Source organism: Camelus ferus, chromosome 2 (assembly GCF_009834535.1).
Source record: "Camelus ferus isolate YT-003-E chromosome 2, BCGSAC_Cfer_1.0, whole genome shotgun sequence".
NCBI lineage: Eukaryota > Metazoa > Chordata > Mammalia > Artiodactyla > Camelidae > Camelus > Camelus ferus.
In genome coordinates, this window is record NC_045697.1 from 18,388,518 (window position 1) to 18,411,244 (window position 22,727).

The 22,727-nt window shown below is 45.8% G+C and overlaps 1 protein-coding gene across 1 annotated transcript; it reads left to right on the forward strand.

Moving 5' to 3' along the window:
* Positions 1–9,850: 9,850 nt before the first annotated feature.
* SMIM20 (small integral membrane protein 20) lies at positions 9,851–22,165 on the forward strand. The gene is made up of 3 exons (XM_006188226.3): positions 9,851–10,075; positions 20,147–20,203; positions 20,977–22,165. The coding sequence occupies exons 1-3, from the start codon at positions 9,967–9,969 to the stop codon at positions 21,012–21,014; spliced, it is 204 nt and encodes a 67-aa protein (XP_006188288.1). The 5' UTR covers positions 9,851–9,966; the 3' UTR covers positions 21,015–22,165.
* Positions 22,166–22,727: the final 562 nt, after the last annotated feature.

The following is a 22,727-nucleotide window of genomic DNA, read 5'->3' on the forward strand; positions in this document are numbered from 1 at the left end:
TTCCTAATCTCATGGTGCTTACATTCTAGAGTGAGGGGCGAAGACTCATGTGTAAATAGGTAGGTTGAGGGTGCTATAGAAGAGAGAACAAGGAGATGAATGGAGGGTGACAGGGGTGAGGACTACTTTGGACTGCGTGGTCAGGGACAGCACTCTGAGGCAGTGCTTCTTGAATAGATGTTTAAATAGCAATAAAGCCAGGACAAGAGCTGGGCCCAAGGCATTTCAGACAGAGGGCACTGCATGTGCAAAGGCCCAGAGGCCAGCTCAAATTTGATGTGTTCAAAAACAGGAAACTTGTGTGGTGGGACCTATAATGTGGGAGAATGGAGGGAGATGAGGTTGGAAGAGGTAGGTGGGGACAAGTGACCTAGAACCTTCCAAGACATGGTAAGATGTTTGGATATTATTTTAAGTGACTGGGCAAGAGATCATATAATCTGATTTCAATTTCTCAAAGTTAGCGCAGGCTGGTAGGTGAAGAATGACTATAGGGGTGAATGGCAAGCATAAAGGGGGTAAGATATTCAGTAGGACCAACAGTCTGTATCAGAGCATGTTGTCTCTAAAGAAGTACGATTTTTTGATTGACCTTACACAAGCAATTGGTATTTTCAGAACAAATTTCTCTGTCATTTGGCAGAGTTGCACCCACTTCAGACTTTCTAGGGTCTTTAGGCAGTATTTTTATTAATACTTACACATTTTATTAGCCGACTTACCCTTTTCTCCTTCCAGGGGCTCAGGGGTGGGCCTGGAGCAAAGAGGATTGAATGTAAAGGATGAAAAATGTCGGCTGACCAGGCTGACCAGTGAAATCCTTTTTTCATTCCCAAGGTGCACAGAGGCTGCCTGTATCCTTGAAGCAGTGAAGACACGCCTGCTCTGTAACATCCGAGAATGTGGCCACTGTCCCAAGGCTATGTCCTTCAAGCATGGTGAGCAAGTGGCAGGGGGCCGTCAGACCTACGAATGTGGAGGTGACCTGGGAGAGAAGCTAAAAAAAGTCTGTCTCAATTTTCTGCACTGACTATTCACATTCTTACTGAGGAACTGTTTGGTTTGAATGTTTGTGTTCCTCTAAAATTCATATGTTGAAATCTTAACCCTCAAAGGTGATAGAATTAGGAGGTGGGGCCTTTGGGAGATGCTTAAGTCATAAGGGTGAACTTCATGAATGGCATTAATGCTTTTAAAAAAGAGGGTTCAGAGAGACCCCTGGCCCCTTCCACCATAGGAGGACACAGCAGAAAGGACCCCGTTCATACAGAAAGAGGGCCCATCCCAACCATGCTGGCTCCACGATCTTGGACTGTCAGCCTCCAGACCTGTTTGAAAGAAATGCTTGAGTTTATAAACCGCCCTGTCTATGGCATTTTGTGACAGCAGCCGGAATGGACTCAGACAGGAACTATGGCAGTTTTTCTGGACTTTTGGCCCATTGATGCCCTTGTATTTATAAAAGAACAGAGAGGTATAAGAGGTTGTTTAATGTAAGAAACATTGAAATTTTATTTGTCATCTCCCTGGATGTGAAGTTTCCACTTATTTTAGGTTTTGGTGTCTCTTTTCCACAGAGAGGGGCCTTCGACACATAGATTGATATTCCCAGAATAAAAGCAGAATCCTCTAAAAACCAGGATCTCACAGAGCAGGGAGATGGTGCTTGTTCCTGATGGGAAGTAAATCTAGATTCACTTCTAGCTGGAAGGAAGCAGGCCAAAATTCAGATTTGTAGGTCCCTGGCCTGGGTGGATGTTCTAGAACGTGAACCATAAACCTCCATCACTTATCTTGGCAGATAGAAAATTGGGATTTGGGAGGAAAGTTTTGCCTCAGGCGTTCAGATCCAATAAATGCTCCTGCTTCTTGCTGACTCCTAAACGCTCTATCTAGCAGGCTGCAAATGATGCCCTGGACCACGTATTGACTGGAGCCACCTGGAGCACGATTCCATGCCATCACTCACTTTCTGTATTGCATTCTTTCTTCTTCCCTTTTGTTCTTCTGCTCAGTGACACTTCAGGAAAGCCAACACAGATTAATTCGAACACACTTCCTTGGTGCCAAGATTGTAAGGTGGCAATAGAACAGAGAATGAGAACATGGACTCTTCAGTGGGTTCAAATTCTGACTCTGCCACTTACCAGTTTTGTGGCTTGAGGCAAGACCGAATCTTTCCTTGCCTCACTTTCCCCATTTGTAAAATGTCATAATGTCTGTCGTGTCTGGGTAGAGATTAGATGAAATCTTATGTTTGAGCAGATGAGATCAAGCACATAGCAGGCACTTAATTAATGTTTGTTGTTATTATTGTGGTTATTACACTGAAAGAATTGGGTTAAATAATATGTGATCTCTCATCAGGGCCTTAAAATCTAGTATGTAAGATAAAAGACACAAACTATTTTCATATAGGCAAAAGGAGATAAACATTTTAATCAGTATGTGGGAAAAGAGAGTTGTGCTGGATTAAAGATAACTGCAGAGCTGGGGTCTAGCCCCCGTCCAATGCCCCAACTCCCACCTTGAAACTAGTCCAGCCATGATCTTTGACCAATAGAATGTAGCTGAAATGACTCCAGGTGCCTCCCAAGTCTAAGCCATCAGGAGACCTGTGACTCAACTCCTGATTTCCCTGGGATGCTCTCTCTTGGAATGGAGCCTCCATGCTGGGAGATGCCGCCTATAAGTGCTCCCCTTGGTCCAGCTGAGCACCGGCTCTCAGCTATAGGTGTGAGCTGTCTTAGATCGTACAGTCCAACCAAGCCTCCAAACGAATTTAGCTGTACCAGCACCCAGCTACCCCTTGTGATGCAGAAGAATGCCTAGTAAACCCACAGCATTTCCAGAGATAGTAAATTATTGTTTTAATTTTTAAGCACATTTTGGGTAGTTAGTTATGCAGCCAAAAATAATCCAAATGGGAGTTTAGGAGAGAAGAGCGCATTTCAAGTCAAGTGATCTAGAAGATTTCCTAGAAGAAGTGGGATTTGAGAACATCCTTGGAGAGAAGGACTATACGAGAGGCTTTGGGGAGAAAGTCGTTCCAGAAAGAGGGAAGACTTAGAGCAAAGACCCAGAGGCGGGCAGAGGCAGGCTGCATTTAGCACCTGGCAAATGGATCCGGCTGCTGGAGGGAGGCGCTGGGCGAGAGAGAGGGAGAACGAGGAGCCGAGAGGGTTGTTCAGGGTCACGTCATGGTGGCTCTGGGGACGAGCTCACTTTGATCCCAGGAAGGAAAACTCATTCCTGCTCTTCTGAGTACAGGGGCTCTGTGGGAAACATCAGGGCTCTGTGGGTAAGGGAGACAGGCATCTGAGTAAAGAATGAAAACCGCAGAGCAGCTGGACTTCCCCCAAAGACACTGGCTTTGGAGGTTTGCTCAGGACCCCCCCACCCCCACCCAGAGGCTCTGCATCACACACACAGTAACATCCAATGGCCTCTGTGATCCGTGAGGCAGAGGGCATGGTGTCCTTGTCCAGATCATCTCCATATCCCCTCCGCTCACTCCTCTCCAGTTGCACCAACCTCCTTGCTGTTCTTTGAAGAGTGAGTGCATGGTGGGCTCGGCACTTTTGCACTCACAGTTCCCTCCACGTGGCTGGTTCATCCTCCCAGTAGTCACATGGCTCCCCCTTCTCTTCATTCAGGTCTCTGCCACCTTCTCAGAGATCCTTCCTTGATTCCCAATTTAAAATAGCGGACCCCACTCCCTACCCCCAGTCCCCTTGCTGGCTCTACTTTTCTCTCCAGCACTTATTACTCCATTTATTTATTGAGTGAATGAGTGAGTGAATGAGTTATGGACTGTCCCTTTAGCTTCCTTTCATCTGGAGTAACCCCTTCCCCTAGTTTTTTGTCCCCCCCCCCCCCACTTAGAATCCTTTCTTTCCACCTATGGCTTCCAGAGAAATTAAAACACAATGCCAGAGCTTTCTAAACCTCTTCTATTTTTTGAAGGGGGAGGGAGGATTTTTTTTTTAAATAGATTTTATTTTCTAGAGCAGTTTTAGGTTCCCAGAAAAACTGAGCAGAGAGTATAAACAGTTCCTGTATATCCTCTGCCCTCACATACCCACTGCCTCCCCCACTCTCAACACCCTCCACCAGAGGGGTACCTGCATTACAAATTATAAACCTACAATGACGCATGATTATCATCCAAAGTCCATAGTTTATGTGATGGTTCATTCATGGTGTTGTATACACTGTGGGTTGGGACAAATGTATAACAACAGGAATCCACTATTATGGTACCACACCAAGTATTTGCACTTCCCTTCAGATCCTCTGGGTTCTGTCTATTCATCCCTCTCTGTCCCCTAAACTCTGGCAGACACTGATCTTCTTACTGTCTCTATAGTTTTGCCTTTTCCAGAAAGTCATGTAGTTGAAATCATATAGTATGTAGATGTAGACTTCAGACTGCCTTTTTTCATTTAGTAATACACACTTAAGTTTCCTCCATGCCTTTTCATGGCTTGATAGCTCATTCTTTTTAGGTCTGTATAATATCCCATTGTCTGAATGCACCTCAGTTTATTTATCTGTTCACCTACTGAAGGACATAGTGGTTGCCTCCAAGTTTTAGCAATTTTGATCAAAGCTGCTACAAACAGCCGTGTGTGGGTTTTTGAGTAGACACAAGTTTTCAACTCCTTTGGCTAAATTCCAAGGAGAGTAATTGCTGGATTGTATGGGAAGGGTATGTTCAATTTTGTAAGAAATTGCCAAACTGTCCTCATTTTTTAAATCTATTGAGTATTTACCTCCCCAACTAGAATACAAGCACCACAAGGGCGAGAACATTATCTAATGCTTAGAACAGTGCCTGACATATAGCAAGTGCTCCGCAAAATGGTAGAAGTCAACAAATGAATAAACGAATCCCAGGAAGCCCCTCGAGTTTCAGGCATCTCATTACTTCTCAGCAGCAGGGATTTGTGGGTCTTCATTTTCAGTCTCCTCCATTCTCTGCTTCCTGCTCTTCCCAGGCAATTCCTCCCCCATCTACTCAGCCCAGCGTTTCTCTCCCAGCTTCTGCTGACTCATCACCATGGCTGACTCACAGCTCCCCTAGTGTTGCTACCGCCTCTCCCTGTGCATCTACTCCCTCTGTCAACCTCTCAAGCCTGACTTTCCAGCTAAAATTCCAGAGGCAAAAAGTCTGATTGGGTCAGCCCATTCCCCGCTTGGCAGAGATTTGGGGTCTTATGCCCATGCTGATTCAATCAGCTGCAGCCACGGGCACAGAGCTTGGCAGCCAAGACCTCGAGCATTAGTCTTTCACTCAGTTGGAGCACATGGATGCAGCAGTGACCTTTAGTGGCCTGCTGACCAGAACCTGGGGTCCAGGATGAATAATCCATACTTTAGAAAGACACCAAAGGCTTCTGAGAAGATCAGTGATTGACCAGATCTGTGGTTTCCAAAGTTACCTTTGGTTGCCCCATGAGTGAGATAGCTTACTGACTGAGGATGTCACTAAGAGGATAACAAGTTCAAGACAGTTGGGCAGCCGTGGTGAAAACGAGCGGACACGTCCTCGAAGCAAGCCAGTGGCCGTGAAAGTGAGGTGGAGGAAGCAGGAGCAAGTGGGTGTGGAAGCTGAAGATGGCCATCAGGCACAGGAGGCTGGGGTTTAGCAGAAAGGCTGGGTCCAGACACCGGAAGTCATAAAGACATTAGTTAAAATTGTGGGCTGGACATTTGGGGGGAATCTCTCGGATATAAAGAACAGGTCAAAGAAGAAAAACTTAAACAAGTGATTTAAATGGGAAATATTTATGCAGATGGGTAGAGACTCAGAGACTCACAGTGCCCAAGAAAAATAGGGAAGCATTTCCCTGGCTCACTCTCATATTCTCAAAAGCACAGGGTCCAGAGGGTCCTGCATTACATCCCATGCTGCTCCAAACGCCAAGTTTCTAGTCTGCCTAATTTCCCGCAGAAGGTAATGATCCTTCTTGGGAATCCACAATAGTCTAAAAATACATCAGCTGCAGTGCCACAATTAGTAGAGCTGCTGTCCCAGGAAACCCTCATCACATTTTGCTTAGATCAGAGAGTGGATTAACTTTGATGTCTGTCTGAACCTTGTGTGAGACACCACTGGTGGTCCCCTTCCTGCAAGCAGTCAATCTTCACATCCAAGGGAAGACGGAGAAAGTGCCGGATAGAAGCCCAAACCAATTTTTTATCTCGGTGATTGAGATGAAAATATGCACCCTAGGACTCCTAACGTATTTGATTTGCATCCTGTCTCCCTACGTCCCTTGAGCTGTCTCTCCCTCTGCACGAATACCTTCCAGACCCAAACCTCCTGCAGCATTCGCAAACATTAGCACAGCTATGAAGCCCCAAGCCCTTCAGCCATGCCATGTGTTGGAGGTAATTATGGAAATTTCCTTATCTGTTAGGGCGCCTAGTGGTACGCAACCGAAACGTACTCTAACTGAAGTCCAAAGGGAGTTTACCGGAATCATACGGGGTGGCTTATAGAATACAATGAACAGCTGAGAACCAGACTGCAAGGGGGAACGAGGGAAGCTCCGGGATCACAGGCAAGCAGGAGCTAGTCAATCATCGTACCAGGACATTTGCAATGGAAGAAATCCACTGCAACTGTGCTGTCTGTCCTTGTGTCGCTGTCCTCATGATTCTTATTCCTGGGAGAAAAAGAACAATTGGGCCCAGTTGGAATTGAACCCATATTCAGACATGGTGAGCTCACTGACTTTGTGAGGCAGTTTAGACTGGTGGTAAGAGCAGGTGTTTGGAGCCAGTCTGGATCTGAATCCAGGCTCTGCCACTTACTAGCCATGTGACCTTGAGCTAGTCATTTTGCTATGCCTCAGCTTCTCTCTCTGAAAGTGGGGATGCCTACCCACGGGGACTGGTGAGTACTCACCAGGTAAACCTGTGATAGTGGTCGGCACAGGGGAAGTGTCCTACAGCCTTGATATCAGTACTGCTAGGAATGCCCAGGGCCCCAGCCAAGAATGCCAAGACGAGAGGTCATTCTCTGAAAGGAATCAGGAGCTATTATTAGGGAAGGCCGAGTGTCCAAAATGACTATCCACAGCCAACATCTTATCCTTCCACCAGACTGTAGTTACCTTGAGGACAACAGACCCTCCTGTTAATTCACTGCCGCATCCAAGAGGGCCGGAAAAGTGCTGGGCTCAGTGAACCTTTGTCAAACACGCAAATGTTGACCACTTCCCTTCTATGTTCCTAATCAACTAGCACAGTGCTTTGTATTTGCTGATTGAATCTATAGGTCGGTGGGATAGTCAAGAAAGGGGAGAACACTGGGATCAAAAAGATGAACTTGTATTTGGTAGGACTCAGTTGCAGGCAAGTGATAGGTAACTAGTTTGAGTAGGATGATGCTAATAAGCTATAGATGGGCTATGCCGTTGGTATAGATTATTGTGTTTGTATAGATTATAGGCTGGCTGCTGGCCAGACTAAAACCTCTAGATCAGCATGAGGGGCAGAGAAACCACGTTACTTTCCACATCACCCTGGAGAGGGGGTGGCTCACCTGTCCCACATTGGTGGGGTCCCTGCCACAGAGGCACTATTGGTACCTCATGAGGACATCCCGGCATTCTCTGTACTGGCTTTCGGAGCCTCTGAGGCTAGGGCTCAGCCAGCCATCTGCCAAGCTTGATCATGGAACTAGTAAGATGTCACGGAGGAGCACACCAGATTAGGAATCATCAGAGTTCAGCCCTGGTCCTGGCTCAGCCAATGGTGTGCGGTCTCTGGCTCTCAGTGACCTGATCTAAAAAATAGGGTAATTTCCGACTTGGAGCTCATGGAGGTGTTGAGCAAATGCAGTCACACCCATGGTGATTTCATCTGGAACTCCTTCTGTTTTAAAAGACAGAACCCAACTCAAAGTGGCTTCAGTGAAGAGGGGACTTTATTGGTTCGTGTTACTGAGAAATTCAGGCACAACTGGCTTCAGGGCTCAAATGTATGTCAGTATCTGATTTCTCCCCATCTCTCAGCTCTCCCTCTGCTCTACTGTCCTCATTCTCCATCTCTAAATGGTGGTCCCCTGCAGTTCCAGAGTCTCATCCCTTCAGGTTCAAATCCAGCTTTCCAGCAGCTGGGATAGACTATGGTTGGCTGAGCATGGGTCATTTGGCCAGAAAGATGCAGCCCCATTGGACAATCAGGCCTGGGTCCAGTGCCAATCAATCTCTGTGATGAGAGAGGGAGCTTGGTCAGGTTTGATTATATGCTTAACCCCCAGAGCTGGGAAAGAGTCAGGAGTAGGGCAGGGGGTGAAGCCCCCGTTTACCTCACAGATTAAGAATGGTAGAGGAGAGGAATGAAAGATATCTGGAATACTATTAACAGAAAGAGAAAGGGCTGCTGGGTGGCTAAAATGACAAATGCACAGAACGCTTGAGATTTTCAGATCAGGTGATATAAAGCACGCATCGCAGCTTCCCTCTTTGCTATAAAGGCTTCTGTCTTCACCCTAACAAGCTCCTGCAGTGCCCGCGGAGCAGCTGTCTCACCCTACAGTCATCTGTCTTCCTCCTCTGAACTTCTGTAGCCCGCAGGACCGTATCACTCATCAGCAATAGGCTGCGTCCGGTCATTAGTTATCTTTTTATGTATATGTCCTGTCTCTTTGGCCACATGGCAGGATCCTGGAGAGCAAGGGTCACGTCTTATTCATCTTTGTATCCCCCATAGCACTTTGCCTGGCGTTTGGGGCACAGCAGACAGTCTATAAATCGGCTGACAGTTCAAATACCTGATTTATAAGCTCCTGGAACCACGAAGGTAAATAGTAGCCTGACTCAACTGCAAAACTACAGAGAAAGAGGAAATCTGTGTCCTCTGCACCATTTTCTGGACTAAATAACGATGTTGGGGGGTGTCAAGATTTTCTGGGGTCGTCTTTGTTCCCCAGCTCCCGGCTGCTGGTAGCATTCTTATTTACAAAGGGTTGAGTGAAAGCCTAGGGAATCTTGGTCTCAGCTGCCCAGTACCCCTGGGCCGGGGAAGGGGCAGGTCTTATACTGCAGCAGCCCACCTAGAAGCACGGAGGATGGCGATCCTAGGAAGAGGAAGAAGGTGTCTGTCCTCGGTGGTTTCCACCCCAGGCTCCCTGCCCTGCACTGATCTCTATTTACTCCCCACTGTGCTTCATAACCCTGACATTCAGCAAAGGGAAGAGGGAGAGAGGAGGGAATGGAAAATCGGAGTCAGAAAAGATCTACTTGTAGTTTGGATGTTGAAACAACATTCCTCCCAGGCTAGTCTCGATTCAGGAGCCCCTCTGGCTCCGATTTCAGAATTCCCTGCAGGCCATCTTGGGCCTGGCGATTTGCACCTTTGTCTCTAATACCCTCAAACCGCCCTTTGGGCCCAAATCTGAGCAGCCAAGCCAGGATTCCCTCACTTGTAAATGATATGAGGATTAAATCAGCCAGCCATAGAGAGCCTCCACCTAACGGTGTAGTCACTAAAATCAAATCAATTTGAAGAACGAAAAAGCGTGGTTGGTAATGAAGGCAGTGCTAAACGAGGTCTGAAGAGTGGTTGGTGGAGCGGCTAAGAGGAGAACCAGGTTGAGCGGGCAGAACAGGGAACAGAGAGCAGTAAAGGTCCACATTCAAATCGCAGCCGGCGCTCGTCCAGTGCAGCGCGCAGTCAGCGAGCGCCGGGGAGGCAGTGCCCCGGGTCCCAGGCCCCGCCCCCGCCCCGCCCCGCCCTAGCTCCACCCAGCCCCTAGGCCCCGCCTCTGGTTCCACCCCTGCCCCAACCTCGCTCCGCCCCATCCCCGCCCCTCCTCCTAGCCCCGCCTCCAAGGCCCGGAAGCGAAAGCCGGTACTCTTCCTCCGAGCGGGGTCACGACCCAGCCGGCGTGAGTCTGAATTCCGAGAGTGCGGGGTGCTCAGCGGGTCAGGGCAGCCCCTGGCTGTAGCCATGTCCCCGAACCTACGCACCGCTTTCATTTTCGGCGGCTTCATCTCCCTGATCGGCGCCGCCTTCTACCCCATCTACTTCCGGCCTCTAATGCGGCTAGAAGAGTACCGTGAGTGACCTCTGACTCCGCGTGGTGGCCTGGCTCCAGTAACTCCCCCACTTCCCTTCGTCCTTTCCACGTGGGGCTATGGAGGGAGGTGGCTGGCGAGTCAGGGAGACGCGGGGTCGAATCCCACTATGTGCCCCTTTGTGTGACCTTGGACAACCTCTCGGACCCCCAACATCCTCATCAGTAGTTATCTGTTTTTACAGTACCTTAATATAAAACCATCTATTCTCTGGTGAGACTCAAAAATTTCACAGAGTAGGTCAACACTAAATACTAGTTTATACTCAGTGACATTCACTGAAGGCTTATGTAGTCTCGTAAGGCAAACACTGGATCGTTTAATTTACACAAGCTTACTTTGAGGTAGGTATTATCTGTTTTACAGGTGGGGAAATTGAGGCTCAGAGAGGTTGTATAACATGCCCAAGGTCACACAGCTGGTAAATGGGGCAAGACAAATATTCCAAGTCCAGCCTCTGTCTCCAGACATAATTTCACACACTGAAGATGGGAATGGTGATGTGGGAATGGGCCTTAATTAATCTTGAACTTGAAGGTGTTTTTATTGCACTTCATTTCCACTCCCAAAGATGTCTTTGAGTGGAAATGTTTCAAACCTAAACTGTTAACCTGGGTTTTGAGTTTTTCCACTCCTTTCTCCTCAAATCTTTTTTCAGATTCTGCTGTCTTCCTTCATTTTTAATCTGGTTGCTCATATGACAATGGTGAATATCCTGGGAGTAATTTTCTTCCTTAATCATTCAAGTCCTATCATTCGAAAAGCCAAACTCTCCTTCCCTGAGACCTATACCTCAGCAAGGATTAGCACTTTGATACATCTGAAACCATCTGTCAGAGAGAAAATATAAGGCATTAGAGGCTCATTTTGTTCTCCAGGAAACCTGAATCATCTTGAAGATGGAAGGGGGCCAAACCTGCCCCTTGAGAGTATTAGCGGAGGCTGAGAGCTTGGTGATTTGAAGGCGAAAGCTCCGTGTAAATGTTCTGCCCGTTACAAATGCTACATTTGGTTTCTGAGGCAGAGTGTTTTAAGTACACACTAAAATTTCCTTGTAGCCAGGATTGAAATGGCTTCTGCATTCTGCCTTCCAGCCTATCTCCATGCACCATGCGTGGGGGTGAACATGGGACTGTGTGAAGCCCTGAATAATCTATCTACATTACCCCTGGGTACTGGATCCCTGCTCCAGGCTATTTTATTACAACCTCTAGAGTTGAACTGGGGACAAGGGAGTCTGCTTGGGATCCCACTAGAAAAGTTTTAGTTGTGAAGACTAGAGCTGGCTCTCAACTGGGGATGATTTTTGTCCCCCTGCTCCCCAGGGGACATTTGGTTCTATCTGGAGACATTTTTGCTTGTCACAAAATGGGTGGGGTGGGATGGGTGTGCTACTAACATCTAGTGCATAGAGGCCGGGGTTGCTGCTAAACTTTCTGCAGTGCAACGGGACAGCCCCCTCATGACAAAGAATTACCCAGCCCAAAATGTGATCAGCCCTGAGCTTGAGAAACCCTGCCCTGGTCAGAATATCAAGGCGTCTGTGCTGTGTCTCCCAACAGCAGTCTTACAGGGCTAGTCCAGAGTCCGTAGTTGAGTGAGTCACCCTGAGACAGACAAATTAGGCCTTTTAAGTGAACGTTTAGTGCTCGTGGCTACAATAGCTGCATTTTTAACTATAAGATGATCTACACCTGCCCACATTCCTGGTTCAATTTTAATTTGGACAACTTTTATCTGAGAGTTGTAATTGATTCCTTAAATGGGTAAATGACACAAAACAGCTAATGTTTATTGAAAGCTTATTGTATGTCTGACACTCTTCCATGCACTTCATATATATTAACTCATTTGGTTCTCATAACAACTGTGTATGGTAGTTGCTATGGGATCATCATCCCCATTTTGCATGTGGACAGACTAAGGTAGGAATAGTTACCTTGCACAGGGACTCCCAGCTGATGAGTCACAGATCTGGAATTTGAACAGTGTCCTAAATCGCTACACCAGGGAACCATGCTGCCTTTCTAAGAGGGTGAGAATAAGTTAGATGAGGGTCTAAATCCTTTACTAGATGAGGATCTTAAGGTGAGTTACTTAACCTTTCTGAGCCTGGCCTTTTTCCTCATCTGTAACAGTGGAATTAGCAGAACCGAATGTACAGGTTTTGGAGAGAATTAAATGAGATAACAGATGTGGAAACACTTTGTCTTATGTTAGGCATCGCATAAAAACATTTCAAAAATAAGGAGCCACAGGGGCAGGGAAATGAGACAAGGGGATTTAAACAGGTGGACAGACCCAAAGCTGGCTGACCTGGCAGTAAACTGAGGTCCCATCAGGTGAGGCATTAGTGACTGGGTCATGGGAACCCGCTGTGAGGACAGAGCTTCAGTTCACTTTGACACATTCAACTAGCATTTGTTTAGCTTCCTTTTCATTTTTTTAAAACCCGAATTTTAGCAGTTGCTGTGTATCTGGCACTGTGTTAGATGCCGGATGTATATGACTGGACAAGATGGTCAGAGCTCTTCTTTCATGTCACTGTCCCCACCCTTGCCCAGTCCTCGAACTCTGAGCTGGTCTCCCTGCTCCACTAGGCCCCCGCGACCACCCTCTCTCTACCCAGCAGCCACGGGGGTTTTCCTAGCTGCTTTGTTGTTGCTGATCTACCTTCTTTTCATTTGGGGTCAAAGAATTCAGACTATGATTTTGACTCTTTGATGTTGGTCAAGATTTGCTTTGTGACTTGGTACAAGTCAATTTTTGCAAATGTTCCTTGTGTGCTGGGAATGATGTATGTCCTCTCGGTTTGGGGTACAGAGTTCTGTCTGTGACGGTTTCAGAACAAGCTTCTTAATTCTGTTACTTAGATATCTTGAGGCCATATTATTCAGTGCACACAATCTAGAATATTCTGGAGAATTTTTTCGATTATCATTATGTAAGAGTCCTTTTTACCCCTAATACTCCTCCCCAACTCTGTTTTATCTGATACTATCATCGTTACCAGTTTTCTGTTGGTTAGTGTTTTCCTGGTGTGTGTGTGTGTATATACACTCTTATATTTAGCCTTTATTTGTCCTTAAGTCTTATAACCACCCTAAACTGGGATTTTTAAAAAATCCAATCTGATCATCTTTTTTAACTGTTAGATTGGAATCATTTTCACTTATGTTTACTGATATATTTACATTTATTTTCCTTGTCTTGTGTTTTCCATTTATTCTTCTGTTTCTCTACTCCCTTCTTTGCTCCTTTTCTGCCTGCAAGCCTTCTTTGTTTAATTTCTCCCACTCTACTAGTTTGAAAGTTTTACATTGTATTTTTCTTCCATTGTGATTACAGTTTAAAGTTAGTCAATACCTTCACCTCCTGTGAAATATACAAAGACCTGAGGATGGGCAGCCCCGTCCCATGTGCCCCGCTCACCCTGCCTGGTGTTTGTGGCTCCCCAAATCACTTAGTACCACCAGCATTTTACACAGGCACTGATTGTCTCTCTTTACCCTCATTCTTTACTCACTGATCCTTCTTTTATCTCACTCCTTTCTAGTTTCAGTTTTCTCCATTCTGAAATACATCTGTTTATATTTCTTTGATGAGAAATTGTAACTGGGAAAATCCACTCTTGTGTGTCAGTGTAGAACTCCAGGTCTTCTGCTGTGGCTGTTGAGAAGTCGACCGTCGTGCTATTTGTTCTTTGAATTTGATCATCTCACTTGCTTGTTTAAAATACTTCAATAACCCTCTGCTGTCCTCAGAGTCCAGCCAGTGGAGAATCACTGAAGTATTGTAATCAGAGCAAGGTGATCGGATTCCCTCTGTCTGTATGTGTTGGAGGGGCTGGAAGGGTCAGGGTTGGAGGTAGAAGGCCAGGTACAGGAAGGGTGTGCTTCCCTTGGCATCCAGGAGAGGTGACTGACCAGAGTGGCAGTGGTTATGGGCCTCAGGAGGAGTACTGAATTTGGGAGCCATACTTAAGAAATAAATCCTCTACAGGGATTTGTGACTGATTCACTCAAGGGTGAGGGATAGAGGGGGATGAGACTGGCACCCAGCTTTCTGGCTCCAGCAGCTGAGGAGATGGTGGTACTACTCATTAAGAAACACAAGAAGGAATCGATTTGGGGGGATGAGAGGACAAGTTAATTCAATTTTGGATGTATCAAGTTTTAGGTACCCGGATGTGCTCTTGGAGCCTTCCCCTGGGTGATGGGATGGGCCAGTCTGGAGCTGAGCCGCAGGATCTGAGCTGGAGCTAGAGGTGGCGTGTTGTCAGCACCAGAGGGGAAGCAGAGTCACTGCGGTGGGCAGGGCTCCCAGGCAGCACTCAGAGGTGGAGGAAGACAGCTGGTCCAGGGCAGGGTGCAGGTGAAGGTCTGAAGAGCAAGCGGTCAGGGAGGAAGGGCCCCCAGAAGAGACTGACAAGGAGTGGCCGGGGAGAGAGAATTACAGCCAGAAGAGGCTGTGGTCACACGTCCCACAAAGACAGCTCCTCATGAAAAGTGTGTGGTCAGCAGGGCTAGGCTGCTGGGAGACAGTGAAAAGGATGAGAAGTGAAAATATCCATTGGATTTAGCAAGAAGAAGGTAAAGCTCATTGGCTGTTTTGTTAAGAATGCTTTCGGTGGCGTGGTAGTGAGCAGAAAGCAGATTGCAAGGGACTGAAGACTAAATAGTTTATTAGGTTGACTATTTAAAGATACTGGGCTCTATGGAGAGGAGAATGACAAATTATATTTGCAGCAGATCAAGGGAGCTCAGGGGAGTTTTGTTTTCGTTTTGGCTGGTAGCAGTGGGAGACCCAAGAGAGTCTCTAGATAGAGAAGGATGCTGGAGAGAGAAGATGACCCACAGAGTGGGAGGTGGCAGGGATCTTGAGATCAGATGGAAGAGGAAGCCTTGGACCAAAGGCAGGGCACCTCTTCCACCAGCTCAGGAGGAAGGGTGGGTGTGGGTCCAGCTAGACGTAGGTGTGACGTTGGCAAGTTGTAGGCACTTCCCGGTTGTTGCGGCTTCTGTTGTCTTTGTGACACAGGAGGTCAGGTAACAATGAGTAAGAGAGAGGCAGGGCCCCCGGCCAGCTGCTCCCTCCTTGACTCTCCCCTGGGCTTTGTGACCGTCCCCTCCGCCAGTACTCCCGGCTTTGCTCTTTCGCTCCTGCCTTTCTGCCTCTCCTTAGCCTCTCTTGTTGGGTCTTCCTCTGCTGAGCATCCTTCACACATTTCTATTCCAAGGAGGACTGAGGAGAAGCCCAGAGTCCTTGGAAGGGCAGAGCAGACACCCAGTCCTTGAGAAGGGGAGCGGGGCTGGCAAGGGAGGAACCCAGGCCATGTAGGGCCCAAGTGTCCTGTCGGCGCAGACCCTTCAGCTGGGCCAGCCTGACTGATGCTGGCCAGCCTGGGTATGGGGACAGTTAGGTTCCCGGGCCCCTGCTGCAGTAAGCGTCAAGGCAGTAGAAAAGAGGCAGAAGACTGCTTACGTAAAAGAAAGCCAAGGAGATCTTCCATGATTCAAAAGCAGGCAGGCCACTACCACAAGATTGTAGTACTGGATTTCATTTTGACGTGCAGTGTGATCTTCAGCCCTTTCACTAACTCAGCCAGACTTTACCAAGTCAGGTTTCAGGTGGAATACATAGTCAGTTCGACATGTGAGACCTCAGTACTGAAATGAACACTGGGGAGGTGGCCTTTGGCATTGGTAGTCAGCGGTCCCAAACCAGAAGGATGGGGACAGTTGTGCTGGGCCTCTGGAGGGAATCCCTGACAGTGCTTTTTAGCTTTCACCCCATCGGCGCAGCACAGTTTGTGTGAAGAGCCCACGTCTGGGGAAGGGTACAGGTGCTGTAACTCGAAGCCTGATCTGCCTTTTGTCTTAGCATCATAGAACCAGACAGTGATCCTGAATGTGGCCTTTTGAAAATAACATCCATTTCAGGGCAACCTATGTAATGAGGCAGAGTAAGATCATCTTCTGTGATCCTGTTCATTTTTAACTTTAGTTAGATGTGCAGGAGCATGAAATCCTAGGGTTTTGCCAGAAACCCGGTGCTCATTCAGTCTCCTCGCTTAGATGACTTGTCCAAGGTCATTCAGCATATATTCATTGCTGGGTAGACGCTACACCCTAACTCCCCGGCCTTGTCTGCTGCTTAATGACTTCCTCTTTCACCTGCATTTAGGACAGGGGAAAGCGCCTGCCAGCAAAGAGAAAGGTTACATTAGAAGAGCCGTGAGACCCCAGTTCTCCTACCTCTGTCCTCCCACCCCTAACCGGAACAGGGCTGCGAGAAATCACTTGATGCAGAAATGATTCTGACCTTGGAAGAGCATTTTCCTGATTACATGGCAGGTGCTTAGGTTTGTTTCTTTATTTAAACAGAGGTGCTGGGAATTGAACCAGGACCTCGAGCATGCTAAGCACACACCATACAACTAAGCTATACCCTTCCCGCACGTGGCAGGTGCCAAGAATTTGCTTTTTCTTCCTTTCACAGTAGAGTCAAATACAAGGTCAGTGCACAGACTAAAGTCTTATTCTCTAACTGGCTTTACAAAGCTGCCTGGATTCCACCGCACACTCTGGTGAAAAACAAGTGTCCTCAGTATTGGGAGGAATCCATGCTTCCGGTGGCCCTTTGGTCCCCTCAGCCGCTGGCTCACACTCGCCACCAGGGTAGATATCCAGTCCTGAATCACCCCGCAGTCAGACTGCAGCAAAATGGGAGCACTGAAAAAGTATTTTTAATTTTATATTTGCCATTTAAAAAAAGATACTTCGAAGTAATCATCATGGAGCAGTCTCAGTGTTATTGGACTGCCTTATACTGGTTTTGCAGTTGTATATTTTTGTTATTAAGAAAAGAAAAATCCAAACCTACAGAGAAGATTTAAGAATAGTACAGTCAATCCCTTTAGGTCCTTCACCTGGATTTACCAGTTGTCAACATTTTGCAACATTCGCTTTCTCTCCCTCTATATATGTTACATATCTATATCTACATACACATAGACACATATATATATACATGTGTAATTATATACACATATTTTAATGGTGTACTTTTATTTTGCTGAACCATTTGAGAATAAGTTGAAGACACTGTGAGCTTTCATCCCTAAACACTTCAGCAGGTACTTCCTGAGAACAAGGACATTCTCTTACATAATCACAATTATCCAATCCAGGAAATTTAATATTGACACAATGCTATTATGTAATACACAGCCCATATTCAAATGTTGACATTTGTCCAATTACTGCAGGTTGCGAGTTGCTTTTATCTTAACTGTTCATTGGCAGGAGGAGATGGCGGGGGTGTTCGGAGGTGGCAGTCTCACTGCGTAGGGCCCCGAGACCGGCACCCGCTTCTAGGTTTCTACCTGCTGGTCCTCCCCTAGAGCGCCCTCGCCTAGTCAGTGATGACTGCTGAGGGGGCTGGTGCTTGGGTATGCTGTATTCATTTGCTGTGACAGTTAAATAAAGGAGCAAGTCACATAGATTATTTCACAATATGGACATTTAATATAAGGATATGTTTCATTTTCAAAGACTTAAAAATTGTTAGGTGGATTCTTATCGTCCCGTACAGAACTGAGCCCATCTGCCTGTATTGCTGAGTTTTTAATTATATACCTGGCCCTTTGAGTAGAGAGAATGATCCTCAATTAAAGCTGCAAATCAGCTCACTGCCTTAGCACCAGGGGGCAGAGTCGGGCTTGCTGAGATGCCCAAGTGGGGACTTTCCTAACCGGCGTCGCAAAGCTCCAGGCCCAGTGTTGTCTGTTAGTGTTTTAATCATTTCACTCCTGATAGAAAACGTGCTCACTACTGAAAAGTCAGTAATTAGCTTATCTTGATCTATCCACATAGTTAAACCCCTGACTTCTGCGTTGCCCTTTTCCTGAGGTTGATAGACGTTTGCTGTTTCTCTAATGATAGCAAAATAGAAACCTCATCAAGATGTACTTGCTAAATCCTGAGGGACCAGCTTGTTTTCCCCTTAGCATGTTCTGTGTTCACAAATAAAGTGTCTTTGTGTCATATCACGAGTTTGTGTAAGACTGCTGTGGCCTTAGAGTATTTATAAGACGTTAATGGATTAAAGAACCGGGGATGTAGATAGGATGCTAATACTGGTTATCGCTTGGTAGGAACTGGTTCAGCAAATCGGTTTAAATTGCCTCTCCAAGCTGAAAAAAGAGGTGGTTGCGTAAGGACAAGGATTATAAAGAGATTATGGTCTATTTAAAATAAATCCTCAGCCTCTCTCCAACCTCATTAGCAATTAGCAAGGAAGTGTGAAGACGGATTCTTTTCTCTTCCCTTGGTTCTCCATTGCGTTGTAAGAGGTTAGAGCACAATTAGGCATTCTGTTGCTACCAGAAGTCAACTTCCTGTGATGCTTGGCAGTCTGCCAGCTTCTTTGGCTTTGCTGGACCGGGCCTCTCGGAGAACATGTTCGGTATACCAGGATGTCTGATTGTCTTAAATCTGGACGTCTAGAATGCTTTCTGGCAATCCAGCATTTTTAAAAAACTCATCTCTTCCTTCTTCCATAATACTGGAGAATAGACCTTATAGGTGTAAAAAAATGATATCTATTTTTGGCCCTGGCATGATCGATGACAGAGTAGTCTTTTCCTGGTTGGCATTTTCTAAGAGCGTGTTTGAGACACATCCATACTTGGAGACTTACTGACGGTGCAGTAGGGCTCAATCCTGCAGGAATTTAACTTCTTAGGAAATGAGCTCGGCTTTTGTGTTGAGTTATTTTAGAAAGTCTGACACCTGAGAGGCCCCATTATCATACACTCTGGATGGGAGAAGTCTTTGGCATTTCTTGGTCCACAGGGTCTTGGTTGTTGTTCACCTGCTGCTTCTCAGAGAGGCCCAGTGAAACCATCGGACTGTTGTCTATAAGGGGCTTCCTCATGCTGTGTCTTCTTGCTTAGGGTTGGATGTCAAGATTCACATCATTCCTATTGCCCAGTGTTTTATTTGCCAAAGCAAAATTTGGCATTGATAAAACTATCAGATAGGCCACTTAGGATTGACTTCCTGTCACATCACGGGAGAAGCAAGTTCAATGAATATTCCCAGTTTGGCAAATTCCTGTTTCTTGTACCGTTATGCTTGTGTAACTTTATACGAATCCAGAGGCCAGAATAAAGAAAACTGCCTAATATTAAATAAGAGCTAAATGTGGATTTAAAGAAACACTGTCAGCCTGATTAAAATAAAGTTCCAATTACAACACTTAATTACTATAATATAGTAATAAACATCCCTTGGCTCTAAGTCCTTCTCCTGAAAAGCCACCATTTGTTTGTCAAGAGACCTAAAATAATAAGTCTTTGTTTTCACAGCCCTTGGGTTTATTCGAAACCACTTAGAAAGATGTGTCAGAGTGCTTGAAGCCCACAGACATAAAATGCCCAATTTCTCTTGGCCCTCGCCTGTTGGACATCTCCAAAGAGATGGGCTAAGCGGCTGTCACTAAAACGTGCTTACTAATTGGCGCAGCACCTGCAATCAATTAGGGAAGCTTCAATTATCCCAACCAAAGCCACCCACCCAAAGATTAATTTTCTGCTCTATTTCCTATCAAAAACAGCATATTTAGCTCTGGGTCTAGGCCTTCAGTGGAGTACATTTTCGACACATAAACTACATCGTTTTCTTGTTAATTGTACTTGTTTCTTCAATTCAGCAGTCTTGCCCTCCTAATATCACACCCACCAGTTCTTTCAAAACTGTTCTTTTTCTGTTGTTTTTGTTGCCTTTCCAAACTGCTGAGATCACCGAGAAAAGATGTTCGTTGGGAGCTTTTCTTCTGAAGTACAGCTTGCTTGCTTTTACTGAAAATATCCAATCTTTTTGCTTGATGGGATCTAACTTCCATAACCTAAAAGCTTTGCATAGCGGCTCTGAATCTGCCAGCACTCAGCTCTATTGTTTTCTAATTTTCCCATCTAGATAGGATTTCCACTCCCGCTGCCCCCCACACCCCTCTCTAAAGAGTAATTTCTCTGTTGTGTTTCTTAGAGAAGGAACAAGCCGTAAATCGAGCTGGTATTGTTCAAGAAGATGTGCAGCCACCAGGTAAACTTAAAAATCAAAACACAGTCCCACGTGGACTATTGTGTTGTTGGGGCGGGAGGCGGGGGATGTTTGCTTTGTAGCGGGAGAAATCTTTTTCACTTCGAGGCTCGATTGTGATTGTGCTGTTTACTCCACAGCAGTTGCCACTTCAGAGGTGCCACCCCAAGACTTCATCTTACCATTTCACTCAAGAATAGTTTTTGCAAGTTTGCACGTTTCTCTTTTGCATTTGATCAGGGGGCACCAACGTGTAACAAGCGTGCAATTAAATATGAAGCGCAAATAGCTGTTTTGCAGGCTTATTTACCAAGCACCTATTTAAACACTACCCTCATGGGAAAGTACTGTTTATTTGTGAGCTCTTTTAATTGATGCAGGATTCAGCTTTATACAAAAGCTCAAAAGTTCCCTTTATGGCTGAACGGTTAGTTACTTTAAGACGATCCAAGTTGGCTGAGAATGAGAGGTTTCCAGCTTATTAGCCAAAACTTGTAATCTGTGGCTGTGGTCTTTTTTATTTATTTATTTTTTTAACGAGGCCAAATACATATCTCCCTGTCACGGGGCCATTTCCGAGCCGTTTTAAAGTCCCTCATGGATTCCCCAGCTTCCTAGCCCTTCCATTCCGGGGCTCTGACAGCTTCCCCGCCCTGCCTCAAACTGCGTAGAAATTGCACAACTCAGTTCTGATGTCATCTTGTTTGTTTGGTGTTGAGGGAAGTGGTAGGAAGTCTACAAACGAATCCTGTTTTTATTCCTATTTCTCTCTATAGGGTTAAAAGTGTGGTCGGATCCATTTGGCCGGAAATGAGAAGGCTGTCCCCACCTCTGATTGTGAAAGGAGACAGTCCTTGTGCTTTCAACTGCCCCAAGTTCAATAAATCGCCTGGCTAGAGAATGATGGCTGGAGAAGAAAAGTCTCTAATGTCGTCAAGAGTGCTGTGCACAAGAATTAATTCCCTTCTTAAATATCAGAGAACCCTGGAACAAATCACACCATTAGGAAGGCTTTCATGATTCGGTTTCCTTTCTAAAAATGAAGCTCTCTCACCCAGCTGTGTTTGGAGGCGATCTACTTATTATTCCGTCTCTACCTCTTACCCAACCGAGCTGTGATATGAATGTAAGCAACCAGTAGAATTGAGAAGATCCTCGTCTGTTTGTCTGTTTTGCCATCTTCCAAAAGGAAATTTCAGCTAAAAGCCACCATAGTGAGCAGCCTCATAGGGCTCTTCGAAAATGTTAAAGTTGATAAAACTCTTTGAGGACAAGGTACATTATTACTTAAGAATAAACAGTTCAGCTCAACTAGCTCGTTGGGAAGGTTGCTGCACGTTGGAAAATAAATATGAAGCAAGTTCAAACTAAATGGGTGTGCATGTGTAGCAGAAACCAGTGCTGAGTTAAAGGAAGTAAAAATGTGTGTATTAAAATGATTTCTTTTTACTTGACAATGGTGTAAGTGTTTTTTGTAAATCCTTTTTTATAAGCTCATTAAATTGTACCAAGAAGTACTATTTGACTAGATTATATTTGACTAGGTATTTGTGTGGTGGTTGTCAAATTGTATACAAGTAGAAATCTTAAAAGTAAAGAGCAGATTTGCAGAGACAGACATTTATTGAATGTGATTCTCTACCAGGTACCTTCTTGCTCTAGTGCTCTTTCTGCCCGCTTGCTAGATGATGTGCTTTTGAAGAGATACACCCCTCATTTTTCCGTCTCGCAGAGCGCCTCGCTCATTACTGCATGTGTGCGCTTTGAGATGAGCTGCCTGATGACATAATTTCATTATTGTGAACTGGGAGTTTGCTTAACAGACAACTGGCATAATTATGTTGATTACTGTCAAAAAGAAATAAGATTGATAGTTCCAAAACCAAAGTCATATTTTGGTAGGCATTCCCTAACATTTAGTTGACTTACAGTTAACAACCCCAATAAAAGAAGTTGACTCATTCAGCGTACGTGTGACCACTGTTTTCCTTGGAAGGGGCACTAGAAGGTCGTGTGACTTAAAGTCACATCCAGTGGGTGCTTAATTGAGACTTATCTGTGACAGTGGCCAGTGCTGGTCCCATCTGCTTTGGAAAATATCCAAGCTGAAATGACTGTGTCTAAATGTTGTAGAGAAGAACTTGGCAGCCCTGATGGCTTACTTGTCGCCTGGAACAGATTCAATTTAGCCTCCTGGGTGGGATCTTTGTCCTGGTCTTGACCTTGCCGTTGGTCTACCTCTTTGCAGAGATAAAGAGGCTTCCTGTCCTGCTCAGCTGCCTTGATGTTTTTGAAAGGGTCACTCTTGATGTTATCAGAGGTGTAATGTCAGACTCTGCTGCCCATGCTTGACAAAAGCCGGGTTGTAAGAGTGTTGACGGAGGGTCTTGTAGTGGCTCCAGGCAGCTTCCAGGTGTGCCTCTGGGAGGATGCTGGAAGCACTGGAAAGAGGGATCTTCATCAAATACAGTTAGGAAACAGAGTTAAAGTTAATTAGGTTTATTTGCTTCTAATTTGACCATTTCCA

What these genes read in the sequence shown, in the direction of transcription:
- SMIM20 (XM_006188226.3), top strand. Translation starts at nt 9,967, where the DNA reads ATGTCCCCGAACCTACGCACCGCTTTCATTTTCGGCGGCTTCATCTCC. An exon ending in AATGCGGCTAGAAGAGTACC is followed by an intron (nt 10,076 to 20,146) that starts GTGAGTGACCTC and finishes TGTGTTTCTTAG; the next exon opens with AGAAGGAACAAGCCGTAAAT. An exon ending in AGAAGATGTGCAGCCACCAG is followed by an intron (nt 20,204 to 20,976) that starts GTAAACTTAAAA and finishes TTCTCTCTATAG; the next exon opens with GGTTAAAAGTGTGGTCGGAT.